Source organism: Myotis brandtii, unplaced genomic scaffold (assembly GCF_000412655.1).
Source record: "Myotis brandtii unplaced genomic scaffold, ASM41265v1 scaffold106, whole genome shotgun sequence".
In the NCBI taxonomy this organism is placed as follows: Eukaryota; Metazoa; Chordata; class Mammalia; order Chiroptera; family Vespertilionidae; genus Myotis; species Myotis brandtii.
In genome coordinates, this window is record NW_005353584.1 from 838,380 (window position 1) to 857,571 (window position 19,192).

The 19,192-nt window shown below is 35.8% G+C and overlaps 1 protein-coding gene across 9 annotated transcripts in view; it reads left to right on the plus strand.

The window, feature by feature from the left end:
• Nucleotides 1–19,192, plus strand: part of DZIP3 (DAZ interacting zinc finger protein 3) — a 131,056-nt gene that overhangs the window by 60,326 nt on the left and 51,538 nt on the right. For all 9 annotated transcript variants that reach the window (XM_014540846.1, XM_005856986.2, XM_014540850.1 and 6 more), the window contains 7 exons: nucleotides 4,820–4,896; nucleotides 6,536–7,153; nucleotides 9,280–9,312; nucleotides 9,923–10,092; nucleotides 10,899–10,943; nucleotides 14,381–14,406; nucleotides 17,594–17,741. In XM_014540846.1, the coding sequence (XP_014396332.1) occupies nucleotides 4,820–4,896; nucleotides 6,536–7,153; nucleotides 9,280–9,312; nucleotides 9,923–10,092; nucleotides 10,899–10,943; nucleotides 14,381–14,406; nucleotides 17,594–17,741 (1,117 nt within the window). The remainder of the gene's footprint in view (nucleotides 1–4,819; nucleotides 4,897–6,535; nucleotides 7,154–9,279; nucleotides 9,313–9,922; nucleotides 10,093–10,898; nucleotides 10,944–14,380; nucleotides 14,407–17,593; nucleotides 17,742–19,192) is intronic.

Consider the following 19,192-nt stretch of genomic DNA (forward strand, 5'->3'; position numbering starts at 1 on the left):
GAAGCAGGTATCTGGGGTTTATTTACCTTTTATAATTGAAACTTTGTTGCCTTGAGAGAAGGCAGCAGCTGGCCAGGAAGCTTGGGTTCCTTCATCATTGGGGCAACCAATCCTCCTGCTTGCTCCATCTCTGTGGCTGTCAGCCGTCACCTTGGTTGGGTTAATTTGCATATAGTCGCTCTGATTGGCTGGTGGGCGTGGCTTAAGGCATAGTGAAGGTACAGTCAATTTGCATATTTGTCTTTTATTAGTGTAGATTGGATTTTCTATGCTTTTGCAAATGATTTTTAAAATTTCAATGTCTATTTTTGTATTATATGGAATTTATTTGTGTATATTAACCTCTTGTATCCTGTGAGTTGAGAGTTAATAGTTCCAGTAACCTTATGTAGATTGTTTTAGGTTTTATATAGATGTTGATGTCATCTGTGCATAAAGATAACTTTCTTTTTTTTCTAATCTATATGTACTTTCTTATTATTTTTTTATTGCTCTGCCTGTGTCCCCTGGTATAGTGTTAAATATGAGTGGTAAGAGCAGACATGTTTGTCTTTTCCAGATCTTAGGAAGAACCCTTCAGTTTTTCACCATTTAGTATGTTGTTAGCTGTAGATTATTTTATAGATGCCCTTTTTCAAATTGAAGAAATTCTTTTCTCTTCCTGCTTTTTTCCAAAAAAATTTCTTATTATTGGAATTGAATTAATGCTTTTCTGCATGCAATCCTGTAATTATATGTTTTTCTTCTTTAATCTGTTAATGTGCTGAATTATATTATTTTCAAATGTTGAATTAATCTTATATTCCTGGATACATAACAGTTGGTCGTGATCTGTTTACTTTCTTCATATTGCTGCTGTTTTCTTTTTCTAGCTTTACTAAGCTATAGCTGACATATGACATTGTGTAAGTTTAAGGTATACAACATGATGATCTGATATATGTACTTACTATGAAACAGTTTCCACAATAATGTTAGTTATCACTTCCATTATCTCACAAAATTAACATTGTTTGTGTTGAGAACTTTTAATATTTACTTTCTTAGCCACTGTCAAGTTTACAATACATTATTGTAATTATGTTCACCTTGCTGTACATTGGATCCCCAGTTTATATCCTTTGACTCCTTTATCTCTTTGCCCTGCACTGCTCTACCAATCACCAGTCTCCTCTATGTTTCTGGGAGCTTTTTTTTTTTTTTAGCACCCTCATGTAAGTGAAATCATACAGTATTTATCTATCTAGCTTATTTCACTTAGCACAATGCCCTCTGGGTTAATCCATGTTGTTGCAAATAGCAGGATTTCCTTCTTTCTTATGGATGAATAGTATTCCAGTGTATATGTATATGCATGTGTGCGTGCATGCGTGCGTGTCCAACATTTTCTTTATCTATTAGTCCGTTGATAAACACTTGGGCTGCTTCCATGTTTTGGTTACTGTAAATAATATGGCAGTGAACATGGGGATGTAGTTATCGTTCAAAATGAGATTTTGTTTTCTTTGCCTATATAATATATACCCAGAAGTGGCATTGCTGGATCAGTTTTGTTTTAATTTCTTGAGGAATTTCCATACTCTTTCATCCAATGGCTCTGTCAATTTACATTCTCACCAACAGTGCACAGGGTTCCTTTTTCTCAATGTCCTGGCCAGCACTTATTATCTTTTTTCTTAATAGGTTTGAGGTAATATATTCTTGTAGTTTTATTTGCATTTTTCTTGATGATTGGTTATATTAAGCACCTTTTTCATGGACTTATTGGCTATTTTATATCTTATTTGGAAAAATATTTATTCAAGTTCTATACTGATTTTTAAAATTACAATATTTGTTCTTTTGCTATTGAGCTGTATCTGTTCCTTACATATTTTGGATATTGACCCCTAATCAGATAAATGATTTGCAAATATTTTCTCCCATTCAGTAAGTAGGTTGCCATTTAATTTTGTTGATTGTTTCTTTTGCTGTACAGAAGCTTTTAAATTTGATGTAGTTCCTACTTGTTTGTTTTTCCTTTTGTTGCTTGTGCTTTTGGTGTCAAATCCAAAAAATTATTGCCAGTCCAATGTCAAGGCAATGTTGCTTTTCTTTTGCTCTTTCAAAGTTCTATTTTTATCTACGATGTTTGTAAATTTCATTATAATGTGTCTCAGTGTAGTACCTTTTGGCTGCAACCCATTTAAAGCTCTTGAGCCTCATAAATCTGAATATTTATTTCTTACCCCAAGTTTGGTAAAGGGACAATCTCAGAGGGAATAGGGGAAGGAGAAAAGGGGGTGCAGGGAGAGATTAACCATAGAACTTATATCATATTTGTATAACCCATGAACATAGCATTGAAGGCCTGGGGGAGGGGGCAGAAGGGTGAAGTGGGTCAATGGGGGGAACAGGGGACATCTGTAATACTTTTAACTATAAAGATAATTTTGAAAAAATAAACTGTACATAAGCAATAAATATTTACATAAATAATTTTTTTAAAAATATACGAAAGTACCTAGTTAAAAAGAAAAAAAAAGACTTTCTGTTCCTTTCTCTTTCTCGTCTTTTGGGATTTCCATATACATTGGATCTTTTGTCCCATAAGTTCTATAAGTTATTTTCACTCTTTTTCATTCTCTGTTCTTTTTTCTCTGACTAGGTAATTTCAAATGATCTGCCTTTGAGTTCACTGGTTCTTCTCTTTGTTGAGTCTGTTGTTGAAGCTTTCTATTAATTTCTTCATTTCATTCAGTGATTCTTCACCTCTAGGATTTCTGGATGTTTTGTTGTTGTTTTTTAATGGTTTCTGTTTCTCTGCTGAACTTCTAATTTTGTTTGTGTATTATTTTCCTAATTTTGTTTAGTTTTCTGTATGCTTTTGTAATTCACTGAACTTCTTTGAAAGGATTATTCTGAATTCTTTGTCAGATAGTTCAAATCTCCATTTTTTACAGTCACTTATTAGAATTACTTTTGGCGATGTCATATTATCTGATTCTTCATGATCTTTGTGTCCATGTGCAGGTATCTGCACATTTGAGTATGTGGTTTCCTCTTGCAGACTTTGTTTTGGCAGGGAAAGACCTTCACGAGTCAGCTCAGCTTAGTGGGGTACTGAATGAGTCACCTGGTAGTGTCTAAAGCAGGGGTGGGCAAACTTTTTGACTCGAGGGCCACAATGGGTTCTTAAACTGGACCTGGAGGGCCAGAACAAAAGCATGGATGGAGTGTTTGTGTGAACTAATATAAATTCAAAGTAAACATCATTACATAAAAGGGTACGGTCTTTTTTTTTTTAGTTTGGCCCGCGGGCCGTAGTTTGCCCACGGCTGGTCTAAAGGGAAGTGAGATTCCTATTGTGTTCTCTAGTTATGCGAAGCCACAGCAGCTTCGAGGTTGGGAGTGGGGTGCTGCTGGCTGAGCTTCATGGTTGGGTGGGGCTTGTAGCTGGGCTCCATGTTCAAGTGGGACTGCTGGGTGGGCTCCCTGGTCAGGTGGGGCCAGTGGCTATTTTCTACAGTTAGGTAAGGCCTCTAGCTATGCTCTGTAATCACCTCTGGTCAGGCAGGTTCACAGGCTTTGACCCTTGGCAGAGCATTGCCACCAGTGGGATTGGATCAGGCTGTAGGCCAGTGATGGCGAACCTATGACACACGTGTCAGAGGTGACACGTGAACTCATTTTTTGGGTTGATTTTTCTTTGTTAAATGGCATTTAAATATATAAAATAAATATCAAAAATATAAATCTTTGTTTTACTATGGTTGCAAATATCAAAAAATTTCTATATATGACATGGCACCAGAGTTAAGTTAGGGTTTTTCAAAATGCTGACACGCCAAGCTCAAAAGGTTCGCCATCACTGCTGTAGGCTATGCTCTGTATTGCTCTCGTTGGGTGGGGCCTCAGGCTGTGCTCCCTGACCAGATGGTACCACCATCTGGACTTCACATTCAGGTGGGGCTATAGACCAGGCTTCATCAGATGGATCGTCAGGCTGTGCTCTGAGATCAGGTAGGACTGCAAGCTGTGCCCTAAGGTTTGGCAAGGCTGCAGGCTGAGCTTTGTGTTCAGGTAAGCTGTTGACTGTCCTCTGCTATTGGTTGAGGTTGCTGGCTTAGGTGATTCTTGTTAAATTTGAGCTCTTTAGGACATGGACAAGCTTGGGGCCTACCTGGAAAAGAGCTCAGAGGAGACTTACTAGAGTTTAGTTAAGGAGAGAATCTTATCACTGGATTCAGTTTTCTAATGTTTATTGGATTTCTGCTCTATGTTCCTAAGAGAAATTGATTCACAGTTTTCTTTTTGTACCATCTTTATCTGGATTTGCTATCTGTGTTATGACAACATTTGCTTAGTGTTTAGTCTGTTTAACAAATCTTGCTACTTTTCCCTTAATTTTTTTCTAATTATCTGTGTTGCTGTTATGCCAGTTTCTTTCTCTCTTTTTTAAATCATTTGTCAGTAAATGAATTGAATTTTCTTAGAATAATTATTGGTAAGACGATTCTGTGGTTTGGGAAGACCTGGGAGGAGTTTTAGTTTTGCTTGTTTTTTTACAATGCAAAGATTTCTTTTTTCCCACTACTATACAGCATTTTTGCAAATAAGCTAGTTGTGTTAATTTTTTAGATATGAAATCTAGAAATTCTATTTGCCTCTTAATTCCAATGGAAATGACAATATTGAGTTTTCATTGTTGGTGGTTTTTGTTTGTTCATTCATTTTTATTTTAAATTATTTCCAGGAGAAAGAGAAGAAAATACTTAGCTGGTACCAGAAATCTTGTCTTACTTTGATACTGACTGTAACAATTTTTTTCCACTTGCAGTTATAAAAAGTTGATGTCTTTGAAAAGAACTGATACTGATATAAGACCGAAGATCAATTTAAAATTTAGCACAAAAGGTATTATTTTATTTTTATATACCTTCTATTGAAAAGTGTGTTAAAATTTTTTACTTACTCTGTACAGAGTATCATGCCCTTAACAACCATGTGTATCATGCCATTAACAGCCATGTGTTTGTCATTCATTGGCAAGCATTTACACTAGCAAGCATTACTTGATATAGGTTAGAATTTATGGACAGAAAGATCAGCAGTTGTATGGGTCTCACAGTACCTTGGTATTCTATAGAGAGCTTCGCTAATCTAGTGCATAGCTGTGACTTCACAATGATATTGGGCTTCAGCAGATTCTCTACCAATCCTCCCTTGTTGCATTCCCTTTTAACAGAGCAAATGGAAGGAATGAACATTTTGGATTCAAGACCAAGTAGTCTAAACTCAGTTACTAGCTGTTTAGGAATATGTGCTAGGAAATGCCAGCTACTCAGCACATGGAAACCTTAGGGTCCTGGTCCCATAGAAGAATAGTGTGGTGGCATTCCTTCTTGCTAGGGGGAATGGTTGTCCCTGATCTCAGCCTTATTTGGCAAACCACAGAAATCTCCCTGGGTCATTTGTTTTGTAACCTTGCTTGCCTTCACAGTGTATGTCAAGTATATCAAGCAAGAATATTCATTTAAAATTCTCTGAAACACAGGATAAAATAATGAAGCTGCATTTTATGATAAATATAATTTTACATTAATACAACAAGTATACCATCATTTACAACATTCTTACTACTTTCTAATTCATCTCAGTTTAATTTTCTTCATTGGAAGTGCTACCAAACCAGAAAAATACTGAACAGTTAAGTCTCATGCCTTACTCCATTTCATTGATGAAATACCCACTTAATCATTACTCTTTTTTTAGAGCATAAGAACATGAGATTTATTACATAAGTGTCTCAGACTTTAATAGCTATTTACATCATCTGGTGATTTTGTTAAAATGTTAGGTAGCCAGTTCAGTTGCTCTGGGGTGCAGCCTAAGAGTTTCCTTTACTAACAGGCTCCCATATGGATGCTGATGCTGCTGGTTCATGGTCTACACTTTGTGTAAGGCATTATATCACTTTAAATCTTTTGATATAGTTCTGTGTTGTGGAGCCAGTAGCCATATGTGGCTATTTGAGTTTAAGTTAATTAAAATTAGATAAAATTTTAAAATCAGTGTCTTTGTCAGACAAGCAGCATTTTCAGTGTTCAGTGGCTAGTGGACAGTGCGAATCTAAAACATTTTCATAAGTTCTCTTGGGCAGTGCTGATTAAGATAAAATATAATCGCCTGAGTAAAGTATAATTAAACACTGGCAGTCATCATTCTTGACAATCTTCAGAATACTTTTATGCTATTTGGTTGCCAAAGTTTATTTGCTTGAACAAAACCCTGAGTTGTTGAAAGGCTTCTGTGGTGATCATTTTTTGTGATTACTTTTGCTTGGGGATATAATATTTTTCTTTGAATTTCTGACAGCTAGACAGATAGCAGCATGCATATTGAGTACTGGCTATGGCAAAGCACTGTACTTTACTTCATTCTTTTGTGCTAGTCTCTGTCCTATAGGAAGGAGCTAATAAGATGTAATACAGAAGACCACATAGGAAAATAGCATTAATGTGGAATGTTTTGACTTCTCAAAATTCATTTTCAGATGAAATGCCTATCTTCAAACTTGATTATAATTATTTCTATCATCTGCTTCATATAATTATTATTTCTGGTACTGACATTGTCCGGAAAATATTTGATGAGGCTCTGCCACCCCCTCTTTTGAAAAAAGAGCTCCTTATTCACAAGAAACTGCTGGAACCCTACTACAAACATCTTTGGACTAATCACCCTTTGGGTGGAGCATGGCATCTGCTTTATCCCCCAAAGAAGAAGCTACCACAGTCCAAACAATTTGACTTATACCTCCTATTAGCTCTCATAAAACATTTGCATGTATTCCCTGCACCTAAAAATGGCTGGAATATGGAACCACCATCTTCTGATCTCTCTAAGTCTGCAGACATCCTGAGGCTGTGCAAATACAGGGATCTCCTCCTTAGTGAGATTTTGATGAATGGTCTCACTGAGTCACAATTCAATTCAATTTGGAAAAAAGTTTCTGATACTCTTCTGCGCCTTGGAATGAAGCAAGAGGATATTGACAAAGTGAAGGAGAATCCCATTGAGAATATCTCCCTTGATTACCATCAGCTGTCCATCTACCTAGGTATACCAGTACCAGATATCATCCAGAGGATGTTATCCTGCTATCAACAAGGTACAAAATAATTACTTACTTCAGCCAGTAAACCTTCATTTAGTGTCTGCTATGTGTCAGACACAGTGCTAAGGGCAGGAGATTCAGTGAACTCACACTCTTGAGAGAATAGACTCTTCAAGAAGCTAATAGAAATTATAGTGCTAGAGATGATCCAGAATACTTTGGAAAATCTTGCTTAAGAGAGTCCAAAAGAACTTTCTGGAGAATAGAATATTTAAGGAATTCCCACATCACATGTGAATGTTAGCCAAGTGAAGAAGATGGAGAAGAATGTTTCAGAAGGAATCAAGAACAAAGATATAGAAACATGCAGGGAACTAAAAGTTTGGTCTTAAAGTAGGGGAGCATTCGTAGAGAGAATACATTCAAGAGGATTTCTCTTACCATGTTGAGGGGTTTGTATTATCAGGAAGGAATTGCTGAAGATTTTTAAGTAGAAGAGTTTTATTCTACAAAATTAAGGATGCCTAAAACCATGAAATACTGCTACTGTGTGTTTCAAAGTTACCCTTTTAGACGTCATGAGTGTGTGTTTCTCCTTTTCAGCAAATTCTTGATGTTTATGTAGTTGGCACCTACCTAGTGGCCATGGGTAATTAAAAAAAGATAACATTTATGCAAGTATCAAAGGTAAGTAGGGCCAATCCCAGGCACTATGTTGATATGGAAAAGACTTCAGACCTCTCCCACGTATCAAGATAGCCTCTCAGTTTCAACAAGCGGAGTTCAAGGCATGTCAGCATCACCGAAACCCTTGTTCTGTTCTAAATTACTTCTCCTGACCCCAAGTTATTAGTCATACTACCTAGTGAGCAACTAATTGATAACTACACTGATGCTATTTAAATGTACAACTTCCAAAGTTTCTAATAATTGTTGAATAGGTCCAGATTTGTTTCAGAGAAGATTGCTAGGTCCCTATCCCATTCCTTTAAGGCTCTGGGATACCCTTGTGTTTTCTACTTAACCTTAAGAGCTTGCTTTGAGCATAAAAGAAGAGAATGCCAAGGTTTTTTTAAGAAAGTTAGGAAAGGACTCTTGACTTATAAATTATAGGCTTTTAAAATATATATTTACTCTGTTAAGATTTTAAACAACAAAAACTCATGAGAATAAAGCCAATATCTGAGAAAGTACTTTGAGCACTAAAAAAATTCAAGGCATTTCAAGAATTCTCAGGTAGTCTGAAGAACTTATTGGTCAAGTCCCTTTAATAGAGACTTTCCTAGCATCTTATATAACTCTTTCCTAGTAGTTGTTACAGTAACAGTTGCAGTTTTCACTTGTGTATCTGATTATTTGATTAATATCCTTTGCCCACACTAAACTTCTATGAAGGTGTCTTTTTTTTTTATGTACTATTCAATATCTAGAGCCTGATATAATATTAACTAGAGGCTTGGTGCACAAAATTTTGTGCACTGGGGCAGGGTGGGGGCATCTCTCAGCCAGGCCTGTGCCCTCTCACAGTCTGGGATCCCTCTCGCAGTCCGGGACCTCTCACTCCTTACTGCCTGCCTGCAGCAGAGGCGGGAGAGGCTCCTGCCACCACTGCTGCACTCGCCAGCCATGAGCCCAACTTATGGCTGAGCGGCGCTCCCCCTGTGGGAACGCATTGACCACTAGGGGACAGCTCCTGTGTTGAGTGTCTGCCCCTTGGTGGTCAGTGCATGTCATAGCGACTGGTCGTTCTACCTTTCGGGTGGTTTGCATATTAGGGTTTTATTATATAGGATGTGCAAGGAGAATAGAGTGCTGGTCAGGATAATTAATATTGCTAAAAAGGCTCAAACTTTCCATGGAAGTTTGACTTCATGACCTTAGACTTTATATATTATAACAATTTGCTGCTTGGTTTAAAGTGCTTGTAATCTAGGCATTATGTATCAAGAACTGTCAAAAATTTTGTTTACTTCTTTTTCTAATCATGGGTTTATAACTTTTATGTTATAATCTAAAGGTCATGCCTTGTTTTAAACTAGATTCATGAGTGAAGCTGATTATTTTTACAGTTAGTTATAAAATAACATGGTGCAGTATAAAAATCTGGTTTTTCTTAGTCCCAGTCATATATTTTTTGGTTGCATTTACAATTATACATCTAAATGTTTTCTTTACCATAGGACTTGCTCTACAGTCAATAACCGGCAGTCAACGTAAGTGTGTTATAAACAAAATGCTTAAGTGACTTTTCAATTTGGGAAAGTTAAGGGATCATTGTAAGGGTCTTACTTGGTCAGATAAACTATATGACCAACTGTCATTGTTATAGCCTTGGAAAATCATGTGTTCAAATTACTACTGGTCAGCTGAATCTAGTTTGAGCCTTTTTACTCTGCTTTGGTCTTAGTGCTAGTGCCGCAAGGTTTACCCAAGCATAGTATTTTAACTTTTTGATACACAGGACACTTCAACAGGCAAACATGCATAACTGCTTGCTCTACTTGTTCATACGTGCTACTTTTCAGCTTATGTAGCTTTTATCTTTTTTGCTGGATAGTGAGTTGTTAATTTTTTAATTTTCATTTTTTTCGTGCTTTATTTTTTTAATATAAAGTATCTTCGCATTTGGGTTCAGGCTAGTATATGTACCTATTATGTGGTCATTGATAAATAGGCATTTTATTTTCGTCTAGTAATTCAACAAAATAAGATGTCTTCTATTTCTACTTCTGGAGTGGTGTTTTGGAGGTATATATTTATAATAATGATAGAAGCTAAAATTGTATGCATTCAAATATTGAGTGTTTTGTCTTTAATATTTAGATATTGACATAGAAGAATTACAAAATGAGGAAGAAGAACTAAGTCCACTTCTCATGGAGTATAATATAAATGTGAAATCAAACCCTGAGATACAGTTAGCAGAAATGAATAAAGATGGTGCATCAATACCTAGTGAATCTTCAACAGAATCTATTAAGGATCTCCAGGAAGTATAAGCTCTTATTAATATTTGAATAAGAAGAACTTTATAATCAGAGCCTTTAGTTTGTTGCATGTGCTATATTTGAAGAGTCCAAGACACTCTTAGTTTATATTTAATAGTGTTCGCACAAAACTTAATATGTAATGGTTTTTTCTCTAGTACTTTATTCCATAATATTTTGTGCCTTAACCATTCATTTCACCAACATTTATTGGACATTTATTATGTGGCAGGCATTATGCTAGACTTGTGAACATGTTTCTTTATTCTGATTGATGGGAGTGGATATGAGAGGTTAATAGAGAGTAGAGGAAAGCATCATGGGGAATAGAAGGAGAGAGAATGGAGGAAAAACAGGAATATTTCAACACCATTTGCACAGAGGTAGATTTAAAATCATCCAGGTTGGAATTCTGTATTTCTTTATAGAAAAGTGGCACCAGTTTTTATACAGTCACTAAATTCTTCTTAGGCTTAATTTTTTATCTTATGGACCTGAATTTTTTGACTTCTTAAAAGTGCCTTCCTCCTTCATTACTCATGCATGCATGTGTGGAAGTGAGGACTTGTGAGTTTTACTCAGTGGCCTACTCACTGACGTTGTTTGTTGTTCCATTATGCATCAGTGCTTTTATTTTAAGAGCAGAAGACTGTGGTGAAAATGAAAAATTTCCATAGAATCTAGAAAGAAAATATGACCTATAATATTAGAAGATAAAAGATTTCAGCATTTAGAGGAAATTTATTTTTTTAAAAAACTTATTGTGCAGTTTGATTTCATATTAAATAAATGATTTATTTCTTACCTATCAGGTTAAGAGTAAACTAATGAAAAAGAAAAAGACTAAAAGTAAAAAGGTAAGAGACTATATTAGCATTATAATAGAGGGATGTCAAATTATGAACAACTTGTGTAATATATGGACTCACTGTTAGAACTTATATAATTATTCTAAGTAGACATACAGTACAAATGACTTAAATTGTCAGTAGCTTATTGAATATATGATTATAAAAAAGTCTATCTGTGTTAGATCCTGAATGACTTAAACTTACAGTGTGCCTATTTTACTTCCCTAAATCATAATTTATACATTTAAATATAAATTAAAGGAATTAGAAATTCCTTTAAATTCTGCATACCACTCTCATTTTTAAAATGTCTGCTCAGTGTTTTAAAAATGGCTTTTCATCATATTTCTACTGATATGTTCAGAAGCATTTTTTAAAACCTTAGAAAATCTTGATTTCTTTTTGTGTTTAATAATCTGCCAACAATGCAGTAATGTGCTAAAATGCTACAAATGTAATAAAACTTCTTTCATGCCTTTTCTTTGTTTTAGCCAATTGAAAAACGAACAGGTTACTATTGCACAGTTTTAGCAAGAAGTTTTTTTAATTGCTTGTAAAATTACAAGGGAAAGCCAAGAGTCATTTTGGGGAAATTTTTTTTTAAAAATTCATACTTTATTTTCAAATTAAAATTAAATAGGGAATAAATACACCTGGAAATAAATGTAAACACCATTCAAAAATTTATACTGTAGTAATATTTTAAATGTCTTTATATATGTCAGCATCTATCTAGGAATTCCTGTGGGGTTTTTTAGTGTTTTTTTTTTTTTAACATCCTAAGTTTTTTTCCAAAGAAGTTGAGCCCTGGCTGGTGTGGCTCAATTGGTTGGGTGTCATCTTGGGCACCAAAAGGTTGCTGGTTCCATTCCAGGTCAGGGCACATACCCAGGTTTTAGGCTCTATTCAAGTAGGGGGCGTGCAAGAGGCAGCCAGTTGATATTCAACTCTCAGATGTATGCTTCTCTTGCTCTCTCCCTCTCCCTTTCTCTCTCGATAAAAAATATATATATATTTTTTAAAGAAGTTGAGATTCTTTGAACATAAGATAATTTTATTAAGATACATTTTGGACATTAGAAGAGAGATCTTAAATATTTTATCTAAATTTTAAGGGCCTAAAAATGCTGAATTTTGGCATATCATCATTTGATATATAAAAGTCCTATTTATATACTCAATTGCTTTTATTTTAAGTGCAAAGAATTGTCTACTTGTAGTATCAGCAAACACTCATAAAAATTAAGTCATTCCAATTCTCTAATCATGAGTTTTCCTCATGAAAAATTCTAGCATATAGAAATTTGCTTGTGTTAACAGAGTGATGACAAAGCCCCTATGCATGAAATTGTGTCTTTTGTTAATTATTTGTTTTGCAACATTTCTACCTAGTGATAGTTCAAGTCCTAAAAATAATGTGATAACAAAGTAAAATAAGTGTAGCAAATGGAGGGTACAGTATAGATAACTTCTAACTAGTATGTACAGAGACTTTGTAGCTACTTTTTATACTCCTTTTCTTCAGTTAGAAATTTAGTATTTAGTTTTTAATATGTTCAAATTGTAAATATCTTTTTGGGCTTAATTTGAGTGTTATTTACTTATATATTATTCTTCCATGAAGAGTATTAACTACTCTTATTCTTGCTCTTACTCCCACCCCCCACCAAAGGAGTTGAGAGTTAGGAATAGAAAAGAAAGGTAAAGAAGATGGCAGAAGAATAGAAGGCTTTGTGATGAAGTTTCGAGATAAAAGAAACATGGCAGGAAATACAGTAAACTGAGGCTTTCAAATTGAATGTCCTCTCTAAAGAAGGGAAGAAGACAGACTGATACATGCATTAGAATAAAGTTAATATACTATATAGAGCTAATACACTATAACTAGGTATGTTCACTATGAACAACCAAAAGTCTTTTCAACTCAATTATTCAGGTACACTGGAACCAAAGGTGTTCATAATTCTTTTTATGTTGTTTTGTTTTATTTTGTTAATCCTCAACCGAGGATATTTTTTCCATTGATTTTAGAGAGTGGAAAGGAGAGTGAGAGGGGGAGAGAGGAGAGAGAGATACATTGATGTGAAAGAGCCACATCAATTGATTGCCTCCCACATGTGCCCCAATGGGGACAGAGAACCTGCCATCCAGGTACATGCCCTTGACCAGAATCGATCCCGTGACTTTTGGGTTTGCAGGCTGATGTTCTAATCACTGAGCCACGCTGGCCAGGGCCCATAATTCTTAATTGTAGAATCAAACTGCCACCGGACATTGATCAGACACTGAAATGCAAAAACCCTCTTGGTATACAGACAGAAAAAACAAACAGATTTGTAAGTACATTATGGAATCTCTAGGTAAAGAGACTGAAGTTTCTTGTAAACAAGAGGTTGTAGAAATCAGTACTGTAACTTATGTAAGAGTAATTAATACTCTTAAAGGTAATACGTGAGTAATTATACTTAATTTAATATGTGTTAAGTATCATCAATACTTACTTAGTATGTTGCTTTCATAGTTCTATTTTAATGAACATAAGATTGAGGGCTTTTTTACATGTCCTCCCAATTGTGATTTCCCTAATATTTCTTTTTTCAAGATTTTTTAATATATAAATCTGCTTTTTTTACATGTTGATTTTCAAGAATTCTTGTATTTAGTATAAAATTTTCTAAATGAGAATTCAGTTTACCCTTTCCCAAGATATAAATTCAGACCCAATACTTAACTTCCAATATCTGAATCAATGATTTTCAAGTGTGTTTCATTACTTAGTAGTAGATTACAAAATCAATTTAGTGGGTCACAACTACCATTTTTAAAAAGGAAATAGAATAAGTAGGAATAAAAAAGTTTCCAGAGTTCATCATCTGTTGTTTTAGTCAGGTTGGACTGCTAAAATAAGCTTCGATAGACTGGGTGGCTTAAAAATTTGTTTCTCACAGTGCTGGAGTCCAAGATCAAGGTGCCAGCAGATTTGGTGTCTGGTGAGGGCCCTCTTAGTTTGCAGACAGCTATCTTCTTGTTCTGTGAACACATGGCGGAGAGAAAAAAAGAGTAGCTCCCTGATCTCTTTTCATAAGTGCACTAATTCCATTATGAGGACTCCACAACATCATTTTAACCTAATTACCTCCCAACGGGCCTACTTCCAGTTACAGTCTCATCGGGGTTAGCGTTTCAATGTGTGAATTTGGGGAGGGAATACAAATATGCAGTTCACAACACACATAATATGGATGAGGTTTACTTCATGGAACTTATATTTGTTTTTTAATTATGTGTAAAGACAAATGCATTTACATCATTAGGTAAAATATATTTCTTAGAATGGTTGTGGTAAAAAATGTTTGAGAAATACTGACTTAAATGTAGTCAGATCACTCTTCTGTATTGACATGGTTGGATATAAATTACTAATTCTTGATGCTGTTTTTCAGAATAAGGAATCAAAAGAAGAACAAGTGTAAGTATTAGTTTATTTAATTTTTAAATGTTTCTTAGTAATTTCAAAATGTGCTTTGCCAGTATGACACAGCCTTGCCTTGGGAAGTGTTCTCAGTAAGAGAAGAAAGGACAGTTCCTTAATAAGTTGTCACCATTTACAGAAAGTGAAAAAAATCAACATCATTTACTTTGGTAGAATAGAATCTCTTATCATTTTTCTATGAGGCTACTCAGGAGTCATCCATTGCTAACAGCTTGACTTGAGAACTAATTTGGGTCCAGCATAAAATCTTTTTTTTTTTTTAATTAAATACATTTTATTGATTTTTTACAGAGAGGAAGGGAGAGGGATAGAGAGTTAGAAACATCGATGAGAGAGAAACATCGATCAGCTGCCTCCTGCGCACCCCCTACTGGGGATGTGCCTGTAAGCAAGGTACGTGCCCTTGACCGGAATCGAACCTGGGACCTTTCAGTCTGCAGGCCAATGCTCTATCCACTGAGCCAAACTGGTTAGGGCAGCATAAAATCTTTTAAAATATAGTCTAGATTTGCTAACCACAACCCAAGACTTTACTAAATAAGACTTATTTAGTAAATAAAACTTAACTCTAAAGGACAGAATATTGTTTGTCCCACTGATTATTTTAGCATGAGTTTGTTTTTATTTGTTTTAATTTAGTTTGTTTAATTAACCTGAGGTTTGGTGTGTGTTTTTTAAATCTTGATTATTAACAGTGAATTTTGAATCTTTACTAGAAACCTTTTCGTATCTAAAGATTACTGTGAGCTATATTGTACAGCCATTAGACTGATGACAGTGTAGCAGAGGAAGGAAGTGGGGGAGACAATCCAATGAAGAGATCATTATACTCTCCAAAAAGTTTCTTCACTGAAATTGGGACCTTTGCAGAACTCATTGTGAGAACATGTTATCTTTAAAATGCAGACAAATACATACATATTTTGTCAACTTTCAAGCCATCACTTGTAGTTGATATTTTCTCATTGTTAATTGATATGATCCACTTAATAACTAAATAGTTCATCATCCAAGGTGGATTTTCACTTTCTCTGTCAACAATAGAGAAAGCCTTTACAGCAATGATTTTCAACTGGTGTGCTGCAAGAATTTTTAAAAATATGCAATATTTGACTATTTAGTCAGGAGCACTGACCTCTTTTCCCTTAGACTGTCATATTAAAAAAATAACAACAACCAACACAACAGTAACCATTGGCGTGAATGAGTAAATATTATACCAAGTTTTTTTTTCAGATTGGCAAAAAATATATTTTTGGTGTGCTGCAGATTTTAGTAATTTTTATGTGTGCCATGAGATGAAAAAGGCTGAAATTACTGCCATAGAATAATAGGGTGTTTTTTTTCTTTAATTTTCAGGCTGTGTGTAAATGTCATGAAAATAACTTACTAAAGAATATAATAATATCATCAGTCATTTTGCTTATTTTGCCTACAGTGTAGACCTAAACCTGTTTGATCATCAAATCACCCAGGGAGCTTTTTAATAAAAATGTTCAAATACACAGAAAAGTAAAGAAAATAATATGTCTACATTAGTACATCTACCTATCTTCTCAATTTAACAGTTATTACTATTTTCCACATTTGTTTCATTCTTTCCTTAACATTTTGTTCTTTGTTGATGGGTTTTCAATCCCTAAGTTTATGTAATTTTACCTCTGCATGTTTCAGTTTGCATCTCTTAGTACTATGAACATTTTCCTATATTTTCACAATGCTGTTAATCATACTTTAAAAATTTAGGAATAATCTTCTGGACTTTTCAAAAATACAAATGTGTATATATTTTTACAGTTTTGGGGTACCTGGAACAATGTAAATTTAAAAAAAATTTTCAGGTAATTTAGAAAATCAGTTTTGTTTGGGATCCATTGGTATACAAACAGTTGATTTCATTGAACTTTCCAAAATGTTTGAATCATTCTGGAATACTTAAGTGATACCTAATGAGTGTTTTCTAGTGTCTTACAAGTTATTCTACAAGCAGTAGGTTTCAATTTTCTTAGATCTCAGTGGCCTAAAAGAAATAATAATGCATCTGAGAGTTACCTTTTTTTTTTTTTTCCTATTCACTGAGAAAATCAAGTCATTTATATCATGGTAAAAGTACTATTTTTTAAGTATTATTTTTTTGTTACCATTCAATGAGATTAGGAAGGAAATTTATAGCTACTAAATAGTAGCCAACTGAAAGGATAGTAATATGCATTGACCCTTTAGACATCCTATATAATAAAAGCCTCATATGCTAAGTGTGTGGTCTTTCGTTCAACCAATCAAAGCGTAATATGCTAATGATATGCTAAGGCCGCTCAACTGCTCGCTATGATGTGCACTGACTACGAGGGGGCAGACACTCCGACTGGTAGGTTAGCTTGTTGCTGGGGTCCAGGACTGAGTGAAATGGGTCGGACGTGCCCTGGAGCCCTCCTATGGTCCCTCTCTGGCTGGCCAACCTCCCACATTCCTCCCCAGCCCAGATTGTGCACTGGTAGGGTCCTTCAGCCTGGCCCGCACCCTTTCGCAATCCGGGACCTCTCTGGGGATGTGGGAGAGCCAGTTTCGGCCTGATCCCACAGGCCAGGCCAAGGGACCCCACTGGTGCACGAATTCATGCACCAGGCCTCTAGTAGGTATAATAATGGTTTAATTGCCATTGTACATGTAATATTTTTATGTTTTTCGCAGTGGTTCCTACTACAGTTTTTTAAGGTCCTGTCATAAAAGAAACATGCATTTAAAAATCTACTTTATGTTGCTGTTTGCAGCCTTCTATTTAAATGTATACTGAACCTAAGTGCTGAAGTTGACTAAATCAACCTACCTGTCAAAAATTTTGTGATAAAATATTATAGTAGATGTGGAAATGCTTGTCAATATTTTCCAAAGTAATTGATGTTAATAGTTACAATTTAGAAAACGAACTTCATGATCTTGTAGTTCTTGAAAACACTGGGATAAGTGCTATTTCAAATAAACTAAAATTCATTGTGATTTTCCAAGAAAATGCAGTCTGAGCACTGTCTAAAATTTAGACCATAAACCCTTCTGATGCTGAGCATCTCATGATACCAGTGCAATATTAATTTAGAAAACAATGGTTTAGATGAAAAACTCCATACAATTCTAAAAGATCACATTGATTTTATCATTATTGTAGCCCAAATATGGTAGGAAAGGAAGAGCACTTGAAGAAAGAGCAAGCAAATCTACACCCAGTAGATATAAGTGGTATTCAAGAAGATTCCACAACTGAAGGAAAGTTCTATAGCCTGGATGAATTGCATATTCTGGACATGATAGAGCAGGTAAGCCTGATTGGGGAGAGGAGCGCTCTGCTTTCCTTCTTCCAGAAATAATTGTAAACTTTGTTCGCCTCATGACTCTTTGAACAGCACGTTAGCCTAGTGGTTTATTCTTGTGTTTGTGAGGAGAAAAACAACACACAACACAAAACAAAACAGGAAGGGAGGGGCAGAGGGATGAGAAAGGAAAAAAGTTTAGGAACTAGAAACTTTCATTTTACCCCTCAAGCCATTTCTTGGTTTTAATTATTGTCAGAGTTGATTACAACTGTATTTCTTGCAAAGGGGTTTCAGCTACCTCAGAAGAAGGGGCAAAACTGGCATAATCCCATTAGATTACATTTCATGAGAAATATAGTTTTGCAAAACAAAGCTACTTTCATTGTTTTTTTAGTTAAACCTTGTTGTTACCATGAAATGTCAGTGTAATACAATCTTTTCTTTGGTTCCTTTCCTGGTAGTAATCTCATTGCTGGGGATGAGATACCTATATGTGAAAATGCACATGAATATGATTTAAGTACTTTACACAGCACTTAATCTGACAAAGCATATGAAAGGTTTTTTTTTTAAAAAGAAATGCCTTGATTTTCATACCCATGAAAATTCTATACTGAGATAATTTTATGATAACCTGATCCATGGTTAAATATAATGATATGTATTATGTTGACAATATTGATTGTATAAGGCAGTGGTCGGCAAACTGCGGCTCGGCAAACCGTGAGCCACATGCGGCTTTGTCCCCTTGAGTGGGGCTCTTCCACAAAATACCGGCTCTTCCACAAAATACCGTGCATGGGCCACGAAGTTTCAATCGCACTGTACGTGCGCGCCCACACATGGTATTTTATGGAAGAGCCACACTCAAGGGGCCAAAGAGCCGCATATGACTCGTGAGCCGCAATTTGCCGACCACGGGTTTAAGGGTACAGTTAGCACAAATGATTCCCTGGCTGATAGTACAGTCCTATATAATAAAAACCCTAATATGCAAATTGACCGAACGGTGGAACAACCAGTCGCTATGATGTGCACTGACCACCAGGGGGCAGACGCTCATCACTGCGCTCCCACCAGGGGAGCTCCACTCAGCCAGAAGCCAGGCTCACGGCTGATGAGCGCAGCAGAAGTGGCAGGAGCCTCTTCTGCCTCTGCTGTAGACAGGTGGTAAGGAGTGAAGGTTCCTGGACTGCGAGAGCCTCAGACTGCAAGAGGGATGTCTGACTGCTGGCTTAGGCCCAATCCTTGGCAGGCGGACATCTCCGAGGGGTCCCGGACTATAAGAGGGCGCAGGTCGGGCTGAGGGGACCCCCCCCTCCCGACAGAGTGTAAGAATTTTGTGCACGGGACCTCTAGTGTTCATATAATTGTCACACCTTTTTTCTTCTTTCCAATTATAATATTACTAGAGGCCCGGGGCGCAAAAATTTTTGCACTGGGGGGGGGGGGCC